The 17,130-nt window shown below is 35.2% G+C and overlaps 2 protein-coding genes across 8 annotated transcripts; both read right to left on the bottom strand.

Annotated features, from left to right (window-relative positions):
- Positions 1–4,669: 4,669 nt before the first annotated feature.
- On the bottom strand, positions 4,670–7,166 carry LOC130459464 (vacuolar protein sorting-associated protein 35B-like). 6 transcript variants are annotated; one of them, XR_008918859.1, is made up of 7 exons: positions 7,001–7,166; positions 6,681–6,903; positions 5,946–6,035; positions 5,690–5,749; positions 5,500–5,580; positions 5,190–5,391; positions 4,670–5,092 (listed from the first exon to the last, which is right to left on the bottom strand). XR_008918859.1 is itself a non-coding variant. In XM_056826837.1 (6 exons), the coding sequence occupies exons 3-6, from the start codon at positions 5,997–5,999 to the stop codon at positions 5,076–5,078; spliced, it is 333 nt and encodes a 110-aa protein (XP_056682815.1). In that variant the 5' UTR covers positions 6,000–6,035; positions 6,681–6,903; positions 7,001–7,166; the 3' UTR covers positions 4,670–5,075. The 6 variants fall into 6 exon arrangements, 2 of the variants coding, with proteins under 2 accessions (XP_056682815.1, XP_056682816.1); XR_008918860.1 differs by having other exon boundaries at positions 5,190–5,369; XR_008918861.1 differs by having other exon boundaries at positions 5,190–5,311.
- A 7,194-nt stretch (positions 7,167–14,360) lies between these two features.
- On the bottom strand, positions 14,361–16,010 carry LOC110798829 (uncharacterized). 2 transcript variants are annotated; one of them, XM_022004029.2, is made up of 2 exons: positions 15,849–16,010; positions 14,361–15,045 (listed from the first exon to the last, which is right to left on the bottom strand). In XM_022004029.2, exons 1-2 carry the CDS (start codon positions 15,919–15,921, stop codon positions 14,732–14,734), a joined length of 387 nt encoding a protein of 128 aa, XP_021859721.1. In that variant the 5' UTR covers positions 15,922–16,010; the 3' UTR covers positions 14,361–14,731. The 2 variants fall into 2 exon arrangements, with proteins under 2 accessions (XP_021859721.1, XP_021859720.1); XM_022004028.2 differs by having other exon boundaries at positions 14,361–15,051; positions 15,849–16,008.
- Between the last annotated feature and the right edge of the window lie 1,120 nt (positions 16,011–17,130).

Below are 17,130 nucleotides of genomic sequence, written 5' to 3'. Positions count from 1 at the left end.
GTAGCGTGCCCTCCCTAGCTGCGCCCGAACCGAACAAGAACAAGTCTTTAGGACTCCAAGTGTCGTCCCTCCGTAGATAGTCCACAGCACGTCCAGATCCGCCTTAAGATTGACCAACTAGAATCGCCCTTAAGGTACTATAAATTTCGGCTAAATAGGGCAAGAATATGGCTGATTTTTCTACTTAAAAATCTTAGCTTTTTTTAGTTTGAATACTTGAAATCCCTGATGTAAATATGTGACCCTAGGCACCTATTTATAGAGTTATGGAAAAGGACTTGGAATCCTATTAGGATACTAATTTATTTAATTAGAATCTTATTAAAACTCTATTAAACAAATTCTATCTTTATTAGGATTAGGATTTAATCATATGACGAATCCCGGTAGCCTTAGGATTCGAGAAACACACTTTGAGTGATACGCTAGCACCGTACGCAGGCCTTGCGGCCCACGCACAGCACCAGCCCTTCTCGACGAAGCCCATGCCGCAGCCCCGCGTGCCGAGGCCGCTGCTAGGCCTGGCCTTTGCGCTGGGCCTGGCGTGGCTCGGCTATTGCGTGTGGTGCGTATGGCTTGCTGGGCGATGGCCCGGCTTCGTGCTGGGCCTTCGTCTGGCAGGCCTCGTCCGATGCTAATTCGTACGATAAGCTTCCGATTAAATTCCCGATTCCGGAATTTATTTCCGATACGAACAATATTTAATATTTCCGATTCCGGAATAAATTTCCGTTTCGAACAAATATTTAATATTTCCGTTTCCGGAATTATTTTCCGATTTCGATAATATTTCCGATTCTGACAATATTTCCGTTTCCGGTAATATTTCCGATTCCGGCAATATTTCCATTTCCAATAATATTTTCCGATACGTACCATGTTTCCGTTTCCGGCAACATCTACGACTCAGATAATATTTATATTTCCGATACGATCCATATTTCCGTTTCCGGCAATATCATCGTTTTCGGAGTATTCATTTCTTGCCTTTGACGATCTCAGCTCCCACTGAAACCAAGATCCGTCGATTCCGAATATCCATAGATGGAGTATTTAATTCCATTAAATACTTGATCCGTTTACGTACTATTTATGTGACCCTACGAGTTCAGTCAAGAGTAAGTTGTGGATTAATATCATTAATTCCACTTGAACTGAAGCGGCCTCTAGCTAGGCATTCAGCTCACTTGATCTCACTGAATTGTTAACTTGTTAATTAATACTGAACCGCATTTATTAGACTTAACATTATATGCATACTTGGATAAAGGGCATTATTTCCTTCAATAAGAACAAAATCAAACATTGGGTTAGCTATATGTACAAGGCTGCTATGCTATATGTTGTTGCTTTGCCTTTAGGGATGCTTTTTGTAAGAAATAATGACGGGATCCCTAATTTACACGCAGGAAAAAGCTGGCAGAAAGCATAGTTAAAGCGAGACTTGCAGCATGTGTAAATAAACGTACTCGGCAGTAGAAACTTCCAACATTAGTAGACTCAACATCATAATATACAACGGTAGATTAGCAAATTTAAGGGGAAAAACTAAAACTTTCAATACTGTAAACTAAAATTGATTGGAAAAAATGGGTAAAATTATTTATTATTAATTTTTTTAGTTAAATTTATAATTTCAGTCGGTTCGGTTACCCGCTTTTCGGGTCGGTAACCCGCATGTTCGGTTCGGATTTTTCTTTAAATAAAAAAATCCGACCCTAACCCTATTATTTCGGTTCGGTCACTCGCCTTTTCGATTCGGTTTTTTCGGTTTTCGAATTCGGTTTCGGTTTTCCGGATTTTTTTCACAGCCTTAGATATGACTGATATCCAGAAACTTGCACATGAGCAAATCAAACCCCCAACAAAAAAATATGAGCATATCAAACCTAAAAAAGGTGTTAATAATTGACATAATTTCGCAGTCAGAATTTACTAATCAATTCAATATATTTCGAAATCAAAATTTACTAATCAAGTCAATTTCGCAATCCAATTTGTAATTTCGAAAACAACCGCAAAATAATCAGAAAAATCGAAAAACAACTACAGACTAATTGAATGAAGAGAGAAAAATTAAAGCAGCAAAAACTAAGAAAAACAAAAAATAAAAAACGTACCCTGGAGAATTGAAAGAAGATCGCAAAGAAGCTAAAGAGATATGCAAGGAGAATCGAGTAAGTTGAAGAAGATGAAGATGCATTAGCAGAGCCTCTGAGGATTCACAGAAGGAGAGAGAAAATCGAAGGAAGAGGGTAAAAGAAATCTGAAAAATGAACGGGGTGAGGGAAGTCATTCAACGCCGAGAATTACTAATTTACCCTTAATATTTTCATTGATCGGGTAGATCGTGGGCCATTGATTTAAGTTGTTTGGACGGTTTAGATTGCTTCTCATTCTTCTCATTATAAGGATCTTCTCATTGTAGGGGAACCATATATATATATATATATATATATATATATATATATATATATATATATATATATATATATATATATATATATATATATATATGATCTTAAGTTTAACAGCTCGCTAAAAGTAACTACCTTAACTGTTTTTTTTTTCACCAAAAAATCAAAATAAAAACTCATATTCTGGCGAATTTTCGGCCATTTTTTTTATTATTGGAAATTAATTTGTTATAGAGAAATATTTGTATTTTAGATCTAATTAGTGTTCATTCTTAGGGAATTTAGCTACTAAAAATGTTATATTCTGATTTATAATTAACTACATAGTTAATTAGGGTTCATACAAAAATTTGGTTATTGCATGAATTGAATAAATTATTGAAATTGAGCATAAATTGTACTACGTAGTAATTACTAATTAGGTTCATATTGCACTAAAATATGGTCGCAATTCTTATTATTGAAGACTAATTTTTCATCAATTTTGAAATTTTTACTTAATTAAGATTCATATGTAAATTGGGGATTTCCGTAAATGAGTGACTTTCAAAGTTCAACAAAATTTTCTTCAGAAATCTCATGTTGAACTAAAATATAAACTTAATTAATGTTTTAATTGCTTTCTTCTCTTAATGAGCCACCAATAGAATACAACCTAAATTGGGTGGGACAATACAAAAGAGAAAAGAATAGTGAAAACAGAGAGATTCACTACACGAAATTGTACCAATAATGACGGAAAATTTCGTCATTAAAGGCCAATAGTGGTTGAATTTCCTGTCGCGAACTCGTCATAAAAGGGGTCAGTCATGCGGTTAATCTCCACCGTTAAATCACATCTAATCCAACAGATTAGAAGGTGTTCTTATTGATAGAAGTGTTCTTACATAAGGAGGTGTTCATACCGGATCCCTCCCCTATATATATACGGAGTATATAATATCACCAAGATCATTTTAACCAAATTATTATTACGTGGTATCAGTTAATTTTCATATTTTATATTTTCATATTTTTTTGTCATACATAAACAATTTACAAAAAAGGATAGAAAATCAAACATAAATAAATTGATATATATTTTTAGAAAAACGTTTTTGGCGAGAAAATTTTACACTAGGAAGTGACACATATCACTTCTAATATCTGTTTTAGTATAATGTACGTAATAGAATTACTCAATATGGTTGGTTCGACATTAATAACATATTATCGTACCATTAAGATATTGCGCAAGGAAAACTGAGGAAAACGGAGGGAGTAGTAATTTTTAAAGATTAATAAAAAAGTTGATAATGTTCAAAATAATTTTTTTTAAGGTATTAGATTTTAGAAAGTGACACATAAAAAACAACCTTAAGTCTTTTATGAGACCGTCCACACCATCAAGTTGATGGCGTGACGTGTGTTAATACTATATGTGTTGATCTTGGTTATTAAAACAACCCGAAAGGTGACCAAGAGTACCAAACTGTCACCCATCCCTTCTATATCACCATGCATCTTCTCCTGGAAAGGACATTTGAAATTCTACTCTTATATACTCTGCATTAATTAAACCGACTCCTTTCTGGATCTAGCTTCAAATGTTCTTATTGAAACACATAATAATCTGGTTACGTTGGATTATTTTCTAGCTAATATGTCACTGGACTCACCAAGGTAAATTAAGCAATAAAGAGATAATGAATAGGAAATTAGAAACAATATGTTTACTATACTTATAAAAAAAGAAACACTAGTGGAAAAAGGGTCATTTGCATCGCACTTTTAAGCACATTTGCGTCGCACATCGTGCGTGGCAAAAGCTCTCGACGCAAATGACTAAAAGTCATTTGCGTCGCACATTTGTGCGACGCAAATGAACCTTATTTGCGTCGCACATTTAGCAAATGTGCGTTGCAAATGACTTTTCAGCACCATGCCTGAAAAGTTATTTGCAACGCACATTAGCTAAATGTGCGACGCAAATGACTTTTCAGCACCATGCCTAAAAAGTCATTTGCAACGCACATTAGCTAAATGTGCGACGCAAATGACTTTTAGGCGAAAAAAAAAAAGTCATTTGCCACGCACATTAGCTAAATGTGCGTTGCAAATGACTTTTTTTTTTAAAAAAAAATTCGTTTTTTAATATTTTAGTTACAACCCAATAAAAGGCAAATTCACCATAGATCACCCAACATGTTGATAACCTAACTACACTTTTAACATAAAAGTTTAAGTGAACCATAAACGAATGAGGCCCAAGATATCATTCAAGCAGATGAAAAAAACTCCATTGTCAGACCAAAATCAAACAAATTACAATATGAAATAAAAATAAAAATTTGAACCGAGAAAAAAAAAGCCGAGAAATTAAAATTGAAGCACACTAAATTATGAATTTACAGCGTTCGTGCGACACTAAGACAAACAGGGAGGACTTCTCCTGGACGCTTCAAAATTTCAATTACCAAATCAATTTGAGAGTTGAGATCATGCTTGGATAAGCAACTTCCCATGACACACGTAGCACGCAGCGTCAGCGTCAGCGTATTCAAAGACAAATGAGGGAACCATTCAAGAGTCCCAAGAGCAAGATCAAAGGCGACAATTCTCACAAGTTTAGCGGATTGAAGAGCAATTGTTACCGAGTTTGTTTCCCTTTCTCAAGTTTTAACTTTTCAGTTCTCCTACAATAAAAATTTAGAAATTCATTAATTATCTGAACAGCTTGTTTTCAGTCTCAAGAAATGATTCAAACCTACCCAGATCAACAAAAAAACTAACATTAGGTTCATATTTCTCACTAACTGCGCCACCTTTTTGTTTCTGGAATTGGATGTACCGCAATGTGCTTGCAAAGAAAGCTTCAGCAGCAGAATCTGTTGCCGCATTATCACTTTGCATCTCTGTAGTAATTAATTCCATTAGATCCTGGATTGTATTGACGGTGATTTGGTTGTTTCCCTTCTCAAAAAAATAGAGATACCTAAATATGATGGCAAACTCCAAACTTAAATATGCTGTGAATTATCATGGAAATTCAAACATCCAACACGGTCAGAAAACAAACTTTTCTAGCAAGTAGAGAGCTTACTTATTGATGATTTCAATGAACAGCATAACTAAACCACCAAAACCAACCAACCAATCGCCCCATGTACAGAAATGAGGTATCCTATAGATGGTTCAACAATACAGAAATGATACGACCAGCCAACCAATCAATAATATTTGGGATTGAAGATAAACAAATAGCACAATGCTCGTTTATATAGCTCACTTACTCTCGAAAATGATACGACCAACCATCCAATGATATTTGGGATTGAAGCAATCATCAGTGACTGCAATTAATTAAAAACAGGAAATCATAATTAAAAAAAAAATACAGTACAACAGACATTGTTATGACTTATGAACATCTGTTAATGTTCATATCAAGTAGGACCCTTTTTAAGAGACAACAATGGGTGACAATGACACAAATTCTATATGTTAAAAACCATCAATAAATTGCAGGAAAGGGATAAAATTTCATACCCCTTTGCGCCCAATGTATTTAGAAATCTGACCACTAGCAATTGCACCAACCATTGCTCCCACATTAGCCAATGATCCAAACAAGGAGAACTGCCACCTCCATCAATACAATCACAAGTTAAATGGAAAAACAATCAATCATCTGATATATGTTGTTGGGAATTTTACATAAACGCAAGTCAAAATCTAATGATCATCAAGTTACATGGGTGCTGAAGTATAAAGCAGCAAGACAAACTGCAATTCAGCAAGACAAAGTGCTTGTATGGAAATTTCCATATAAAGCAAGCAAATCATTCCAACTAAGAAACTACAATCATCAGGATATACATGCCATGGCAGACGATTATTAAAGAAATAACATAAATTGGATGTCTGGTATCTCATATCTCATAAGGTTGGACCTCAGCTCAAAATAACCCCTAGAAAAATCAATTTTTCCACAGAAACAGGAACACCAATCAAACTTCCACCATGTTTACATAAATCAAGCTATTTAGTCTTAAGAACGAAAATGGAGACACAATCGTCAACCATTCATCATAAATCCAGTTCAATTTCCACTCAAAGTCAAGTTCAATCACAATAAAACAGAATCAAGAACATTAATCAAAAAGTAAAATGAGCAAACTCAATAGAATTCAATCGAAAATCCAAAATTACATAAACTGAAGTTCAAAACCCTAACTAAATGAAGAATGAAGGAGACAGATGGAAGCATTACAAAATTCTCACCTCCGACTAACAGTCCCGCCTCCTTCCTCCACCTCGCCGCCGTCAATTTAGTTTCTCCAGAAACCTCCGCCGTCAAGCTTCCCTTTCCAAGGATTTCGAAATAGATGCTTCGATTGCGACAGTAGCAAGGGTGCGACGCCGGCGGTTTCAATGACGCTTCCACCTCCGACACCCTCCTCCACCTCTTCTACGACCCCGATTCTCCCTCTTCCGTTGTCGAAACCTATCATAAAGAATTGAAGAATCAAAAACTTAAACAAAAGTGAAAGTTCTAAAACCTAAAAGAATTGAAGAAAGGAGGAAAGAGATGGAAGACTTACCTCATTTACAAACCGAATTTTTTTGCAAGAACCTTGCCGGAGGAAAATTTGAGCGGTGAGGTTGAGGAGAGAGAGGCAGAAACTGGATCGGGTTTGAGGAGAGAGGAAGAAGCAGGGAGTTTAGGAGAGAGAGAGTATTTGAGGAGAGAGGTAGAATTAGGAGAGAGTGTGTTTGAGGAGAGAGGTAGAAACCCATTGACACGTCCGAATTTTTTTTACCTCATTTGCGTCGCAGAATTACTAATCTGCGACGCAGATGACTCTTAGAGTCATCTGCGTCGCAGATTAGTAAATCTGCGACGCAAATGAGGTAATATTTTGCGTCGCATTATTACTAATCTGCGACGCAAATGACTCTAAGATCATCTTAGAGTCATCTGCGTCGCAGATTAGTAATTCTGCGACGCAAATGACTAATTTTAATGCTTAAAACTGTCAATTGCGTCACATGTTTAAATGTGCGAGGCAAATGTGGTGATGCAAATGATTGTTTTTCCACTAGTGAAAGAAGTGGACATGTTACTTTTTTTATACGGAATAGTTTTAGGGGAGGTACTTTTTTAGTTTGGGTATGTTACTTCTATAGTTTAGATATGTTACTTTTTTTATACGGAGTAGTTTTAGGGGAGGTACCTTTTAAGTTTAATTAGGTATGTTACTTCTATAGTTTAGACATGTTACGTTTTTATATAATTTTAGAGGAGGTACTTTTTTTGTTCAAGTATGTTACTTCTATAGTTTAGACGTGTTACTTTTTTTATACGATAGTAGTTTTAGGGGATGAACCTTTTTAGTTTAGGTATGTTACTTCTATAGTTTAGACATGTTACTTTTTTTAAAATTTTAGAGGAGGTACCTTTTTAGTTTAGGTATGTTACTTCTATAGTTTAGACATGTTACTTTTTTTTATACGAGTTAGTTTTAGAGGAGGTACCTTTTTAGTTTAGGTATGTTACTTCTATAGTTTAGACATGTTACTTTTTTTTATACGGGGTAGTTTTAGAGGAAGTACCTTTTTAGTTTAGGTATGTTACTTCTATAGTTTAGACATGTTACTTTTTTTTATAATTTTAAAGGAGTGCTTTTTTTAGTTTAGGTATGTTACTTTTATAGTTTAGACATGTTACTTTTTTATACAGAGTAGTTTTAGGGGAGATACCTTTTAAGTTTAGGTATGTTACTTCTATAGTTTAGATATGACACTTTTTTTATAATTTTAGAAAAGATACTTTTTTAGTTTAGGTATGTTAATTTTATAGTTTAGACATGTTACTTTTTTAGTTTAGGTATGTTACTTCTATAGTTTAGACATCTTATTTTTTTTATAATGTTAGAAGAGGTACTTTTTTTAGTTTAGCTATGTTAATTCTATAGTTTAGACATGTTACTTTTTTAGTTTAGGTATGCTACTTCTATAGTTTAGACATGTTGCTTTTTTTATACGGCGTAGTTTTAGAGGAGATACTTTTTTAGTTTAGGTATGTTACTTCTATAGTTTAGATCTGTTACTTTTTTTTATAGTAATAATAGTAGTAATTACTTTAATAGCTTTAGAAAATATTAGTAGAGTGATTACTTCTTTTTATTATTTCAGTTACTTCTTTTTATAATCCCAGACGTTCCATCCCCAAGAAATTAAAAACAGAACAAGATCGTCGTCATTCAGATGATCAAGTGTTGGAATTATTGCGTCAACACATCAACACCAATAATATGGAGTTTAAAGATGTGAGTGCGATGCCAAGTTAATACTGGAGAAGAAGCTTACAACTACTGATATGAAATTAGCAAATCTTCAATGTGAATGTATCACACCATCAAGTTGATGGTGTGACCGGTTACACAAGAGACGGGCTGAATAAACAAAAACAAAATTTGATAAATCAAAGAAATTATACCACTTACAAATAATACTCCCTCCGTTCTGGAATACTCGCGTCGGTTTGACCGACACATAGTTTATGACAATTTAATTATGTGGTAGTTAATATTAGTTAAGTTGTTAATATACTTAGTCGAAAATGTGTCAACTTTTTGAGGGTGGTGGAGGATGGGGTGATTTTTTAATTTTTTTAGATGTTAGAAATACAAGTGGGACCTTAAATAAGTGAGAGAAAAAATTAGAAAAAAAATTGTCATTTATAGAAACGGTGCAAGTATTCCGTGACGACTTTATAAAGCAAGCGGTGCAATATTCCGAGACAGATGGAGTAACCTGTTTTTTTTTTTTTTGTTCTACTACGAGAAGTTCCCACCGCCTTCGACGAGTGGACTAATATCCCGCGGGAGTTTGCATGGGTACCTCAAAGGGCAGCATGCCTCCCAGTTGAGATTTTTTCCATACCAAGGCTCGAACCCGATACCTTAGTTAAGGAGCAAGAGGCCTTTAACCACTCATGTCAACCTCAATTGGTGCAGAGGGAGTAACTTGTAAATTAACCAATTACCAAACATAGAAATATGATGTCATCAAACATATATACTACTCCCTTTGTTCCTTTAAGTTGTTCCTATTTGGGATTTGGGGGAAAATTAAGAAAATGAAATCTTGTAATGATTGGGTGTAAGAGAAAGTAATAAAGAAATGAATAAAAGTAATAAAGAAATGAAGGAGAGAGATTTTTTTTTTAAAGTAATAAAAAATCATAAAAGTGGGGTTGGGTGATTGAATGGAGAAATGTGAATGAATTAAATCATGGACGGTGGTGAAATTTATGGTATAAAGTCATGTCCAAAAATAGAAATTATAAGAACTTTTAGCTAGGAATGCCAAAAGAGAAAACAGGAAGAACTTTTGGGAACGGAGAGAGTAGTACGTTGTGCGCACGAACACACAATTACATCTTTTATTAGAAATGAAATTGAAAAATAACACCCACGCGCTCACACACGCACGCACACATGCAGAAAGCAAGCAATCATACAAGCGTAGACGACAATAAGGTTTGCATAAAGATAGTGGCGACTTGTAATGTTGGTTGCTAGTTTATCCAGAGCAAAAGCAACCAGCAATACCAGCAAGAGTAATACATGGGTGTTCAGAGCAACAAGAGTGTCCAAAACATATGTTACAATATCCACCTTTTCCTGCGCATTCCAGAGCATTCTCCCCAGTTATTGCAGCTAATACCTTTAGGGGCGTTTGGTTGGGGGTCTTCAGGAAAGGGAAAGAGAATCAACTGTCATGATTCCCTTTCTTGTTGTTTGTTTGACCATTTCAATCATTCTCTTTAACCCCTTGATTCCCCAACATCCCTCTACCATGATTCCCCAACCCCCCCCCCCAAGGAATCACCCTAACCCTCAAATTCCTCTTCACCCAACCAACTTAACTACCCCTTTGACCAACCTTGACCACCACACCACCATCCAACCACCTGCCCCTCTCCCCCCCAAAACACATTGAACAACCACACCACCACACCACCACCTGCGCCGCTGCCACCTGCACCGTTGAACAACCACACTACCACCCAATCACCTGCGTCGCCCCTCCAAAACCCCCTGAACAACCACCGTACTACCACCCACGAAACCACCGAAACCACCATAACACCACGTACCAAACAACCCGCTACAGCCACCGAAACCACTATACAACAACTAATACAACCGAAATCATCTAAAAAACTACCTAAAACAAACCCTAATCTCACCGAAAAAACTAGATCTAGAAAATAGAGGAGAGAGAAAGGGGGAAACGCCGACGCATGGGGTGGGGAGGGTGGTACTCGTAATGGGCGTAATGGGTGGGTGGGGAGGCGGTAGAGTGGGGCGGCGGTTGAGAGGGGTGGCGGTAGAGTGGTGGTTGTAGATTGAGGGAAGGGGTGGTGGGAAGAATCGGTACGGTTTCCTTTTGATTTTTGTAAACCAAACAACTTGTGATAATCTAGGGATTTCCTTTCCATTCCTTTTCAAACCCTTTGTTGATTCCGTTCCCTTTACCCCTTGTGAAACAAACGGCCCCTTATAGGTTGATCAGTATTCCCTTATGGCATCGCAATCATCTTTGTTTTCTCGTCATCGTTTCCGCTCTCTACGTTTGGTTCAATTATCATCACTTTTTCTATTATAATTTTATATTCCCCTGGTAATTCATCAGAAGTTGTTGTTCGCACTAGTGGCGTATTCAGGATTTGTGAACATGGTAGACACTTTTAAAATAAATAAGAACTTCAATTTTTTTTTAAAAAGATACAATGAAAATGACAATTTGTGGAGTACTGATTACAATGTTTACATAAAATTTCCAATTTCACTGTTCACCGTTATTTTATAAATTCTAAGATTTTAAAGATTATAAAAGGTAAATGTATACGGAGTACTCCGTATTATAAAAGCAAATAACAACAAAACTTTAAAAATATACGAAGTAGAAAATAAAAATCAGATGAGAATATGAGACTCAACAAATTAAGTAGTTGTACGCAATGGCGGACCCATCTAAGGGTCAAGGGGGCACGTACCACCCCGGAAAAAAAAAGAACTAGAATTTTAAATACTTGGCAAACTAAAAAAAGGTTTATTATTTATTCTGCAACAAAAAAAACATGAAGGCAGGAAATTTAGTTATGTCATTGTCCCCATTGATCATGGGTTCGACTCCTACATTGAACAAATTTGTGTTTTCATTTTCTATTTTTTAAAATACTCAGCCTATTAAAATATTTTTTCAATTAAAAAACTGGGCAGGCAAATGTCTACCCGGTGTGCACCATACATCCGCCTCTGGTTCGCACCCTTCCATCCAATATATATATATATATATATATATATATATATATATATATATATACATATATATATATATATACAATATATATATCTTAAAAAAATTTAAAACCAAAAATTGGAAACTGATAGTGATCATACGACAAATACTATTTCAATTTCAAGTTCATGAGTTTCTTTTTCTTTTCATTTTTATTTTTGTGTGTAAAGAGAGTGTCAAAGTACAAATAATGCACTTGATTCGAACATGTCCTTGGGCAATATTGATCATGGTATCTAGAGATCGATGTTAAAACTCTTGGGTTTTCTACTTTTTTTTCGATTTTTTCTTCTGTCGATGGGTTAAGAGTGTATAAGTTAAAATTAGAAGTTATTTGTTTTCCGGTTTGATTTTAGCCTAGAGATAATTAGACCAGAAAAATGACGGACTTAGATTTCAGTTTAGTAAATTTCCCGGTTTCATTACTCAAATTCGGAATTTTGAACTGCCGCGGTGACTTGCATTCTTAGCTCGAACAAAGGTTATACCGTTTCTAAATGTTCTTTACGTTTACTATTTTAACTGTTATTAAGGAATTTTAATTTGGTCACATGTTATGGTGGGGTAACAAATGGAAAAATGAGTAGCTATAAATAGTCCAACAATGTTAGTAGAAGAACATTAATATTAAAGTATTGCAAATTGTATATTGGGCCAAATGAGGATATAAATATAAAATTTATATGCTAAAAATGGAATAATGTAGAATGTAAAGAACTTTCATTAACGGACTAAAATGGAAAGCGTAAAGAACTTTCAGGAACGGATGTAGTAATTAAAGATTGATTTTTATTATTAAAAAAATTTAAGAAACATTACTTTAAATAATCCAACATTTCGACTAGCGGTTTATAGTTGATGATCTAACTTTTGGATTATTATCTAATAATCCAACATTTGCACCTCGTTAACTTTTATTGCACCCTATCGATCATCAACCCAATACAACAGGTAACATGTACACGTGTCAAGCAATCCTTTTGTTATAAGTTTTTTTTTTAAAAAAAAAATCTTCCTTCGGGATTGTTTTTTTTTTTTTCCGTCCTGCCTTCATGGCTAACACGCAACACCTAACCCCACCTCCCTCTTTCCTCCTTCCTCCTCCCCGACACCCTCATTCTCTCTCCTCCACCAGACAACATATCCGCCCTCATTGGCCTCCGTCCCCCGTTGATGATGCCAAAGAAACGGGAAATATAAACAGAGCTTACATGAAGAACAACAGAACACTAAGCTTTGTGAGACTGGGAACTTGATAGAGTATAAAACTAATATTAGGGCTTCATTCATCAGCTTAAAGTGGTTAAGTTGGTCATTTGACATGATATCTGAGCCAACGTGACACAGAGGTCATATGTTCAATCTCATTCACCCCTCCTTTTAAAGTGGAATATTAGCGTTGGGTATTGGGAGACCCATACTACATCCTCATTTCAAGCCCAAAGGGATTTCATGTAAGGGGGCGTAATAGAATATAAAACTAATCTTGAGCCTTTAACCATCAGTTTAATCTTTTGGTTGAGTTGGCTTGATCGAATTTCAAAGTTTGCACCCTCTTTAATTTCCCCTGTTGGCATTACCAAAAAGCAAAGATACAAGGCACAATATTTCTGACCAAAGCACACTCTCCCTAAAACTTGTAAAGGTTTCTCTTTGTCTCAATCTCACTATATAGAGAAAGTGTTAAACAAATTTAACAGTTTTGTTGTTGTGCCAGTTTAAACTTAAAACTCCTTATGATTCCAGCATACACTGGAAAAAGAACAAAGGTAATGGTGTGTTTCAATCTGAATATGTGCTAAACTAATTGAGAGTTTAATGTTTCTTATAGACTACACTCGGCCTGACATAGCCTATGCAGTTAGTAGGCTTAGTCGGTATACCCATAATCCTAGTAGAGATCATTGGAATGCTCTTAGGCGTTTGTTGGAGTACCAAAAAGCAAAGGCACAATATTTCTGACCAAAGCACACTCTCCCTAAAACTTGTAAAGGTTTCTCTTTGTCTCAATCTCACTATATAGAGAAAGTGTTAAACAAATTTAACAGTTTTGTTGTTGTGCCAGTTTAAATTTAAAACTCCTTATGATTCCAGCATACACTGGAAAAAGAACAAAGGTAATGGTGTGTTTCAATTTGAATATGTGCTAAAATAATTGAGAGTTTAATGTTTCTTATGACTACACTCGGCCTGACATAGCCTATGCAGTTAGTAGGCTTAGTCGGTATACCCATAATCCTAGTAGAGATCATTGGGATGCTCTTAGGCGTTTGTTGGAGTACCTTAGGGTACTACGGATTGGGGTTTGCATTATATTAGATTTCCTTGTGATGCAAACTGGATATCTGACAATGATGAGGTAAGTTCTACTAGTGGATATATATGTATTCAATTTATGTGGAGCAGCGATCTCTTGAAAGTCTTCTAAATAGACTTGTATTGCTCGGTCAACTTTGTCGAAATCGGGTTATTGCGTTCCGTGTTTGGGATCAATAACATTTCATTGGTTAATTGGTGAAGTTAGCTAGTCTTACGAAGTTACGAGGGTTATGCATGCATGTGATTGAATTAGCTAGAAATATATACGTATACACAAAGGATCGGATGACTTTGAGTCTCATAGTCATCGATCATATAATTCATACATATATATAGGAATACATCATTATTCATTCATCAACCAAACTAGTACACACGAACGCAAGTACTACACATGACACATACTGACATACTTAATTTTTATTACATCGATCCTTAACTATCGACCTTATTCATAATGAATATTGTCGAGTTTAGTTCTGCTAACTTGTAAAGCTAGTAAACATGGATCGATCGATATGATAGACAAACATAATATTGAAAATTAGACGACGTTGGAATTGACCCGACCTGACCGACCTCTAGCTACCCGGCTAGCCACTAAGCTAGCTAGCTAGCTAGGTACTTGTTCTTGAATTGGTTTAAGCCACACAAACACCACCAAAAATACCCGGTGGTAAACATGCAAAATCAGTAGAACAACATTGCGGTCCAAACACAAAGTTACAGTAACTGCCTTGCCCCACGCACTGCAAAGCTTCCTCCTTAGACGATTCAAAGACGTCAAGAATGTTATTTGGTAGTGAATTCATCATCTTTATTTTCTGGTTTTGATATATATCTTGTTGGGCCTTCCTTATTGCCGCCCTTTCTTCTAACATGAGTTTATATTCCACTTGCACTGGCAATTGCTTTTCTTCAGAAGAAGTTGTTGCCACCCTTCCAAGCACAGGAGCTGCATCTTGTCATTCATATGAATTAATTGTAATTAGTGTATATATAATTAATTAATTAACTACTTTCTGAAGAAAATATATATATACAAGTGAACAACCATGCATGCATGTTCATGAATATATAAAATAAAAATATGAGTTTGTGTTCTTCTATTACGATACACTACAAAAATAAAGAGCAACAAGGGCGAAAATATTAAAACAAGGAGGGCGAAAATATTAAAACAAGACTCAAGAGGTAGAGTTAACTTAACAAGACCCCTTAAACCATATGGCAATAAGGGGATCGAGTTGCCCATTAACGCTATTAAGTGATTAACTCTCTCGTTCTTTATTGGATGATGATAAAGATCGGGTGATAATCTTACGTGTTGGAGTTTAATTGGTACATATAAGCGTCATGTATGCTATGCGTAATCATAATATTTTTACCATCAATACAATATTTTTACTAGAAAATATGTAAATAAGGTAGTCGATATAAAGAAGAAAACAAATTAGAATATTAATATTATACCTTTTTTTTAACATGTATAGTATGATATATAAGTTAAATATTTTAGTTTCCACTTTAAATCATGACACATAAGCATGATATGTCATCAATGTGACACGGCTGAAAGGTCGTGTGTTGCGACCTTTATCATTTTCGTTCTTTATTAATATAGGGCACTTACATGTGTTGTTTGTGAAGACTATGTTTCTACACTTCACAACGCATGTACACTAGTAGAGTAAGTAGTACTACGTAATTAATAGTGAAATCGACCGACACATTTGAACAAAAAGAAGGGAGAAAAACCTGTTGCAGCACAGAGTAGGAACATTATTGCTAAAACAGCAATAGAAACAAGGTTGATTGACACTCTCCCCATTCTCTTCAATTCCTTGGCTTTCTGTTAAGTGTTTATGCTTTATTGCTTTTGTTGCTCTACAATTTCCTTCACATAACCCCTTTAGCTTCCTATTTATAATACGGAGTATTATTAAGCTAATCTAAAAAAATATTAAAAAATTGATCGACTTAAGATCCTACCATGCGTCGCACGAGGCCACGAGGAATAGTTTATACTACGTACAGTCGTAACGCTACAATCATCATACATTCATACTCCGAGAGTGATGGATAGCTCAGTTGGTTAGAGCTTCCATCCCAGTTCCGAGTGATCCTGAGATCTATTCTCATCCCCGCCCTTATGGGCTCATTCGCACCAAAAAAAATCATACATTCATGCTCCTTATTTATTATTAATTTCTCACCAAACAAAAAACATATTTAGCTATTAATTACTGAAAGTTTAAGCTAATACACAAATTACTAGTTTTTTTTAGCTAGCAACCCTTAAGTGAATAAGATCACTGCGGCAAGTGAAACACTACAAAAAAAAATTGTATCATTAACAACGGAAAAAGCCCGTCGTTAAAGGCCAATAATCGTTGATTAATGACGGGATTTCCTATCTTGAACCCGTCATAAAAAGGGGTCGTCGTTAATGGAAAATCCCGTCGTTAACCAATCATAAAAGACATTTACGACGGTTGTTCCCATATTTGTTTGGTTGTTAGCCCCGTCGCAAAAGAATTTTGCGACGGAATTTTTGACCCGTCGTAAATAAGTTGTCGTTAAAAATACAAATTCTTATAGTGAAAGTACATAAAAATTTCAATTAATAGTTACGGCTCTCTTGGGTAATAGTTACAATTTTGTAGTTAATTGTTACATCTTTCTAAATAATAATCAAGGCTTTTGGCTTTTGGGTTAATAGTTATGATGTTCTTGGTAAATAGTTATGATTTCTAAACGCCTCAAATCGAATTGACCCGATCTGAATGACGTAATTACAAGGTCTAGTGTGGTTGTTGTAACTCGGTGAAGGGTGGTATTTATTACGTACATCTATACCTAGTATTTAAAAAGCAAAATCACATTTGATTAGATGACATGTGTCACCACATTTGATTAGATGACACATGTCATCCATTTTTCCTACATCAATTAGGTTTTTATTTTATTTTTTCTTTTTTGTTTGATATATTATGCAACTCCAAACACCTCTTTCTCTTCATCTTCCTCATATAACATC

Source organism: Spinacia oleracea, chromosome 4 (assembly GCF_020520425.1).
Source record: "Spinacia oleracea cultivar Varoflay chromosome 4, BTI_SOV_V1, whole genome shotgun sequence".
NCBI classification, from domain to species: Eukaryota; Viridiplantae; Streptophyta; class Magnoliopsida; order Caryophyllales; family Amaranthaceae; genus Spinacia; species Spinacia oleracea.
The sequence above is the reverse complement of the archived record's forward strand: the minus strand, read 5'-3'. Positions and strand labels throughout refer to the sequence as shown.

Excerpts from the sequence above, each read along its gene's own strand:
- LOC130459464 (XM_056826837.1), bottom strand. The coding sequence starts at position 5,999 with ATGGTTGGTGCAATTGCTAGTGGTCAGATTTCTAAATACATTGGGCGC. Across the intron at positions 5,750-5,945 it reads AATACATTGGGCGCAAAGGG|TCACTGATGATTGCTTCAAT; the intron begins GTATGAAATTTT and ends AATTAATTGCAG. Across the intron at positions 5,370-5,689 it reads TGGTCGTATCATTTTCGAGA|GGAAACAACCAAATCACCGT; the intron begins GTAAGTGAGCTA and ends TTTTTTGAGAAG.
- LOC110798829 (XM_022004028.2), bottom strand. The coding sequence starts at position 15,921 with ATGGGGAGAGTGTCAATCAACCTTGTTTCTATTGCTGTTTTAGCAATA. Across the intron at positions 15,052-15,848 it reads CCTACTCTGTGCTGCAACAG|ATGCAGCTCCTGTGCTTGGA; the intron begins GTTTTTCTCCCT and ends ATGAATGACAAG.